This window comes from Panthera leo, chromosome B1 (assembly GCF_018350215.1).
Source record: "Panthera leo isolate Ple1 chromosome B1, P.leo_Ple1_pat1.1, whole genome shotgun sequence".
In the NCBI taxonomy this organism is placed as follows: Eukaryota; Metazoa; Chordata; class Mammalia; order Carnivora; family Felidae; genus Panthera; species Panthera leo.
The window spans coordinates 28,833,093-28,841,288 of record NC_056682.1 but is presented as its reverse complement, the minus strand read 5'-3'; the positions used below and the strand labels follow the sequence as shown (position 1 = coordinate 28,841,288).

General features: G+C 35.4%; 1 protein-coding gene across 7 annotated transcripts in view; it reads right to left on the bottom strand.

Annotated features, from left to right (window-relative positions):
• Positions 1–287: 287 nt before the first annotated feature.
• WRN (WRN RecQ like helicase) overlaps positions 288–8,196 on the bottom strand; it is a 151,574-nt gene continuing 143,665 nt past the window's right edge. For all 7 annotated transcript variants that reach the window (XM_042934474.1, XM_042934476.1, XM_042934475.1 and 4 more), the window contains 2 exons: positions 6,546–6,742; positions 288–550 (listed from right to left, as the gene is read on the bottom strand). In XM_042934474.1, the coding sequence (XP_042790408.1) occupies positions 431–550; positions 6,546–6,742 (317 nt within the window). In that variant the 3' untranslated portion in view covers positions 288–430. The remainder of the gene's footprint in view (positions 551–6,545; positions 6,743–8,196) is intronic.

Sequence of the window (8,196 nt, the reverse complement as noted above, 5' to 3'; positions counted from 1 at the left end):
AGGACAATTGTAAAACAACTATGCTTCCTTAATTCACAAGAATGAATTTTGGTAATATATGAAGAATTTATATCACACACACAATCACCACACAACTACCAATCTGTTATTTATATCAAATCACCACTCCTTAAAACTTCCAAATATACTGTTGAAATAAAGAGATTAGAAAACTGAGCAGTAACAGAGTTTCTTAAAGCAATCTTAAAGGAAACTATTACTCTATTCTATGATGTACTCACTCAGGCTCTCGGAAGACTCAAGTAACTGTACAAGGAGATGCCAGCTGTTCAACAAATAGGTGAGTTTTACTTTAGAGATTAGAATAATTTTTAAACTGAAATTTTGGCCCCTGCTATTTTCAGAAATGAAACAAGATCCCCTCTTATAATACAGCAAGACACACATAATTCCTCTGGCAATCACCAATTTAACTAAAAAGACCTCTCTTTTTGGTTTTGGCCATTGATTGCTTGCTGGTCTCAGCTGAAGTCTCATTTTCTTTGGCAAACCACTCAGGTAATTTTCTCATTGAGGTTACAAGTGAAATCTATAGGAAAGAAAGAGAAAAAGACATATTTATAATATTGAAAATGTATATCAGTTGTAAAAAGTAACATAGGTTACTGAATGAATATACACCCACCACCCTTCCCTTGCTGAGTAAAACAAAATAGTGAGAGCTACAGGATTTATTTCTGGATGAAAAGTAAATAAAGAAAACAGAGACAAAATCACTGTATCATCTCTTTAGGCAAATGCCTGCCATCTTGTTTTTTATTCTTAGGCACTTAAGCATGCACACACATTTGAGAAGGAAAGAACTGGGTATTATTTCAGATTTATGTCTCATGTATATTTGCTCTAGGTTGACCAACATGGTTAATTTAATGTTCTGAGGAAGGCATCTGCTTGGGCGTGCGTGCACATGTGTGTGTGTGCGCACACACACACACACACACACACACACAAAATCACATTAAGCATTTGAAAAAATATATTTCTATGTCTCCAATGGCAGACTGACTACAGAGTGGTTTCAGCAACCACCGACACCTTGCAGAGTTGCCAAAACGTAATAGATACTCAAAAAACAGCCAGTGAATAAATGAAAACAATTTTTGTTTTTTGGCTCAAAGACTCTTTGGAGAATCTGCTAAAAACTGGAGATCCACTTCTAACAATTTTAGGGGATTTATTTGTACACCAAATGAAGCCTCAGAACCCTAAGTCAAAAAGTCCCTGAAAAAAAAATTTTAAGAACCCAAAGGCAGTGGCTGTGTCCTTATGATCTGCACTTGAAAAAGATAAAACAATTTTAAGTTATGTCCCATAAGCCTAAAATGGTATTAATTAGTGTTATCTCAGTTTGACCACAGAGCCTCACACTGACATGACAAAAAAATCAGTCTGACAGGAGTATACCTTGGAGTCTAGCAGAATTGGTTTAGTTATTGAACTATGTGAAAGATTTACGATAAGGTGAGCTCATCTAAGGTATAATGTGTCTGTTACCTTAAGGTAAAAAGCATAATTTATTTAATTTCAAGAATGAAAACTCTACCTATATATTGTTCATCAATTACTTGTTATGTTTTATTATGTTTTCTATGTTTCAAAATGGTTTCAAAGGGATGCCTGGGTGGCTCAGTCAGTTAAGTGTCTGACTTCAGCTCAGGTCATCTCACAGCTCGTGAGTTCGAGCCCCACATCAGGCCTGGAGCCTGCTTCAGATTTGTGTCTCCCCCTCTCTCTGCCCCTCCCCTGCTCGTATTCTGCCTCTCTGTCAAAAATAAATAAACATTAAAAGTGTTTTTGAAAAATTAAAAAATTAAAAAATTTTTAAAAATGGTTTCAAAATATTTAAGGGTGGGGAAAAAAAGTAAAATATCCTTAACAGAAAACTGTGAAACCATGAATTTAGAAAAGGTAAAAACTACTAGCTATTTCAGCTTGATTAAAGACATTCAATGGAAAAGAAAGAGTTGTTCACCCTTTAGCAAAAGCTAAAGGAAAAAAAGAGGCTGAGATAGCAAATTTTCCCCTGGGTACCCATTTCCTCACAAGGAAGAGAAGCCCAGGAGAACAGATTAGATTTATATCTACAGTATGACACTATATTTGACTCAAAAATAATAAATATTAGGGATATAAAGTGGCACAGACAAAAGGCATTTGGGCAGAGAGAAAACTGATCCAGAGATATTTTTTCTTCCCATAAGATCTTAACATCACAATCCTCTGAAGCCTACTTTGCTTACAATTACAGTTTGAATGCCTGTGTGTGTTGGAAAAAGGAAATCAGTTAAGATTATAACAACACCAAAAAGTAAAACAGAGCATGACATCTGAATAGTAACAGAGCAGAGAAAAAAACCTTAAGTCTTGCAGCCAAAAATCATGGAATAAACAGGGATTTTGAAACAAGACAGACTAGGTTGGAGTTCTAACTGAGTCATTTGCTAAATGTATGACCTTATGAATGTTAGTTACACCTCAATTTCTTCACATAGAAAATGAGAATAACAGTACATAGCATCACGGGATTACTTAGAAAAGTTAAATGAGAATAAATGCACGATATCAAAACACATTCTTATTTATTCTTGGCATTCATTAATTAGTAGCTAAAATCACTGAAAAGTGTTTTGTCTTCTATAACATTTCTATGAAATACAATCTTCAACATTTACCATACAATTACAATAATGATCTTGTTTCACTGAGAAAGAAGGAAAACGCTTACTTACACTGAGGGCATCTTTTGAGTCTCAACAATAAGTATCTGGAGAGACTTAAATTATGAGAAGTAAGTCACCTAACAGAAACAATGCCTTTCAGTGACTATTTCCTTTATGCAGTAGACAACTAAAATTCCCAGCAATTATAATAACATTTTAGGGGGAATTTATATCTTTTTTATATTCCAAATTCTATTAAGAAATATTATTAAGTTGAGAATACAAAGCAGTAACTCATTTGTTGATTATATGTGCACATACATGTGTAAGCAAACAGAAATATATATGTTCTATTCACAATTTTACCTATGAATGAGAATCTGTAAATAAATCTATTTTTGAATTGCTGATTGGCTGATTCCAAGAAGTTAGTCTTTGTGAAATTCTGTGACTTTTATCTTTCAGTGAAAAATCACAAGGTTGTTTTCTATCAACTTTAAGAATTGTTATAGAATACAAAACAGTTAACAGCATGCACTATTTTCTTAACAAAAAAGAGAAAACAAAATCTATGCCTAAAAAAAAAGAAAGCTTAAGAAAATTCTAATTTTTCTGAAGTACTGAATTTTCACAATAATGATATCACTCATAAGGCATTTTTCTGAGTATCTCAAAATAGTACGTAAATAATATTGTACATTTTAATTTATAGTGAAACTTAGTGGCAGGGCAGGAAATATCACATATAGTCTTTCTTAGGCAGTGAAGAAAAATGAGAAGGAAAAAGTGATTTGGGGGAGAGGGTTCTGGGAAGATGGTGGAAGCAGCAGCATCATTTTTTAATCTCTCTGAATGCCACCATTAAAACAAAATGGAGAGCAAAACCAAAAACTCATCATCTACACTTACAATGAAACTAAGTTTAAAGGTATTCCAAGGAAATCCAAACTATAGTGCATGAGGACAAACCAACAGCCATAAGGCCTGCACAGTACCACTTGTGTAGGAGAGAAAGCAGAGGCAAGCAGTGAGGTACCTGAGAAGAGAAGAACCCCAAAGTAGCCCACAGGTAGTCATCAGAAACCATGGTAGATTAATGTGAAAACAACATCTGAAAATGCGAGGGCTCCTGCCCAACCCAACCGCAAGTGACTAAAAGGAGTCTACAGTGGTAGAGTCATGGCTTCCTGCAAACACTCCTGACCAGCTAATGCTGTCTTCTATGAGAACCCCTGGGATACAATCAAATCAAGCAGGACAAGTAATAGAGAGACAAAGGGAAGAGTAGCAGAGGAGTATATCTCATAAACTAAGTTTCCATATTTTGAATGTTACACAAAATAACAGAAGAGAGTGCCCTGTAAGCTTGGAAAAACTATCTCGAAACACGCCTTCTTTTGACAGTACAGGAAAACTACTTTCACACAAAAATGAACAATAGGAAGGTATTAAGGTCAAATTTGACACCAGAAGACTTGCTGAGATACAGAATAAAACTGTAACCTCTCAAAATGAGCTGAAAAACATGAAGAAGCTTACTCAGAACATGAAAGAACATCATAAAACAAAATCAGAAAAATTCAAAAAGGAGGGAAGTTCAGTGAAGAATTAGAAGCAAAAGAAAAAAGTGTATAGAAGTGAACATTAAACTACGAGGAACATAGCCATAAACATAACAGATTCTGCCCAAAGGTATAGAAGGGGAAAAAGAAGAAAATTTTAAAGAGAAATGAAGAACTAGAAAGAAGTCATGAGAAGTGACAACTAATGCAGCTAGGCAAAGAAGATCCAATATAGACACAGTATGAGTCCCTGAAGAAGAAATATAAAGCAGTGGGACAAATACTAAAAAGTAATATTTAAGAAAACTTTCCAGAAATTAAAAAAATTTAAAAAAGATGTATTTAAAGAACCCACTGTGTACCTACATATGTTGGATCAGAACTGCCAATTATCAGGACATAATTAATTTTCCTTCATTAAACACAGGCACGATTGAACTTCTACAGCAACCACAACACATGTAAAAGTACAACGCATCAACTAATACAAAGAATTTGTTTTCACATTATTATGTATTAGAAGACTCATAATCTTATGATGAAATAGACTAAGAGATACAATCCAGGTTAGCAGAAAAGATGACTGTTCACATAGGAAACACGTGAAACCAGCTCTACAGTATTCAGGGTAGAATACTTTCTGTACTTAGGAGGAGGTTGAAAGAAAAATACTTTGGCTGGCTCACTCCTCTCTTAATCCACCTCCTAGACCCAATAACCTTGTTCCTCTAAATGGGGGTGGGGGGAGAAGACTACATCCAGTAGGTTCAGCATGACTTCCACCCATTCACCCAGTCCCCCCAAATCTCCCCACTCTGTTGTCGGCATCTGATGCTATTTCGATAGGGAAAAGCCAAATGCTAGTATGTTATTAAATACAGTATTTCACATAAATGTGTACCGATAATCAGGAAAAAATAACAAGTTAGACCTTTTCCTTTACTGATAGGTAGAAGTTGGTAAAAATTTAAGGGTTTAGGGGTGCCTGGGTGGCTCAGTTGGTTAAGCATCTTGGCTCAGGTGATGATCTTGACAGTGAGCTTGAGCTCAGTGGGCTTGAGCCATGCATCAGGCTCTGTGCTGACAGCTCAGAGCCTGGAGCCTCCTTCAGATTCTGTGTCTACCCCCCTCTCTCTGCCCCTCCCCTGCTCATGCTCTGTCTCTCAAAAAGGAATAAATGCTAAAAAATTTTTTTTAATAAAATAAAATATAAAAATTAAGCTTTTAGGCACTTGGTATAGATTTCAGAAATAAAAGGCTGGGAAACAGAAGCCAAATTTCACTACCACCATCCCAACATATATTCTCTTTTATGTCCTTCTTATAGCTAGCTCAATTGTGTAAATAATGAAAAGAAGTCCAATTTAATCCAATTTCATTAGGTTATCTAGGACATGTCTAAATGCAAACCTAACTGAAGTACAGAATTTAAAAACACCAGTTCCTCTCATTTTTAAACTATTGAGAAAAGGAGTTTAACTGCTGGAAATCCCACAAGGACTACCTTAGAACTAAAATGGAATCCCTAATGCCCTACCATAAATATTAGCAACCACCTACTACTATGCTTTCTAGTTAATTATTAGTTTTCACAACTTTTATCATGTAGTGATATAATTTCAGCTAGAAGATACTGAAGGTTAAATTTTCAAATTATTCAATCATTTAATAGAATCATTACCAAAGAACAGTCATCTCATCCAACACGCAGAGCAATAATTTCCAAAGCATTTAATTTTAATAAATATACCATCTAAAATAATACTAAACTCATGGTCTTTCTCTGATCATGCAAAAAGTATGCTGGGATATACTCAGGACCATGTACAACAATTACTCCTGTGCCTGAAAGATTCAGTATAACAGGAACAAAGCATGATGAATGACAGAATGACAGACACACTGATTTTGGGGGGTATTTGTAACAAAATTTGTTTTCCTTTTCATTAACTACATAAACTGCCAAATGCTCAAAGCCAATATTAACTATGTCTATGAAAGAAAGAGAATTGTCAGGCTACATATAGCCAGGATGAGGTAGACGTAAAATTTAAGCTGATAATCCACACAAAAAGCTAAATAGATGAGCTACATGTCCCTTTTTCTGTCATTTAAAAAATCACTTTCCTCAAATAAGATTTATGAAAAACAAAAGAAATAAAGCACAGATTAAAAAGTAACCTTACATCAGAATTTATACATTTAAAAAATATAGCATTCTAGTATTAGAATATGCAAATTGAACCAACTGACACTGTATGAAAATTCTACATATAATTAACACCTTGGTATTAGCACCTACTTCTTCCTTGCTTCTCTTAGAACTTGAACAGCTCTCTTCAGAGTTGGGGAAACATCTCTTTCTGGTGGAATCACAGGAAAGCTGGTCTAACCGTCTGTTGTCACCATCTTTTTCCAGGATCTCAATTGCCATATGGATAAGGTATGTGTCAATGTTTTTAGGAACCAATGCTCTAATAAGTTTGATTTTATTTATATCTGTAAAGGATGAAAAAATAAGATTTAAAAATAAATTACACAGAACATTTTAGAAAGCTTTGAGCTGAAAATAGTGAAATATTTTGTAGAAAGCAGGGAGGAGGGTGTCCAAAGAAAATGTTCCTCTTTCAAATGCCTACAGCCCTACAAACAGAAATTAAGTAAAATGTGTCCTCCCCTCACCCGTGCACCACCTGCAATTAGCCCTTGCCTCCAAGACTCAAAGTCAGGTCAATGCCAGCGAATTCATATAAATTATGTTTCAAACTGCTTTTTGTGAGGTGCCCTGAGAAACCACTATCTACAGAACTGTTTCTAAAGGAATTATGCTTCAAATTCCAAATATCAATTACAATCATTTTTGAAAATGACTTATTCTTAAAATTTTTTTAATGTTTATTTTTTGAGAGAGAGAAAGAGTTCGAGTGGGGGAGGAGCAGAGAGAGAGGGAGACACAGAATCTGAAGCAGGCTCCAGGCTTCGAGCTGTCAGCACAAAGCCCAACACAAGGCTTGAACCCACGGACCATGAGATCATGACTTAAGCCAAAGTCGGACACTTAACCAACTGAGCCACCCAGGTGCCCCATGAAAATGACTTATTCTTAAGATAAAAGGTAATCACACTTGTAAATAAAATGCTAATAAAAAAAAGATCCTTTCAATAGAGAGTGTAGCATAACAAAACACACTATTTAAAATGCATAGTAACTGAGTTTTCTGAGAAAGAAATAACAAGGAATTTTTGATTTTTGTAACTCAACAGAACCGATTCAACTGTGTGTTATGTCTTCACACCTTTTACAAATTATTTAGTGATCTCCCACAGACCACTACTTATGTTTCAAACACTTCCAACATCACATTCATGTGAAATGTTCTAGGAGTAGCTTAAAACTAAGCAGCTTAGAATCTATTCACTCATCTTCATGTAATTATAAAACTAGTATAAAACATTTCTGACACCCAATTCAAATTCACAATGCCACCCTGAAAAGGTGGTCTTTCAATTATTGCACTTTTCAAGGTTTATATTCTCCTTTCAAAGATCTTATCTTGCTACTCTTGGACTTAAACAAAACAAAAAAAACACTGCAGTTACAAAAAAACGCAACAGGAAGAGAAAAGGTTACACAGCTAATGGAAACTAAGACCATGGGGTATCAATGATTTAGCCTCTACTCTTTCTAACTTTAAAGTTTTAAAATGTGAAACTGATTCTAATCAAAAACTTGGAAAGTTAAGGGGCGCCTGGATGTCTCAGTCGGTTGAACGTCCAACTTTGGCTCCTTGGTCATGATCTCGTGGTTTGTGAGTTGGGAGCCCCACATCAAGCTCTGTGCTGACAGCTCAGAGCCTGGAGCCTGCTTCGGATTCTGTGTCTCCCTCTCTCTCTCTCTGCCCCTCCCCTACTCACACCCTCTCTCGCTCTTTCTCTTTCTCAAAAATAAATAC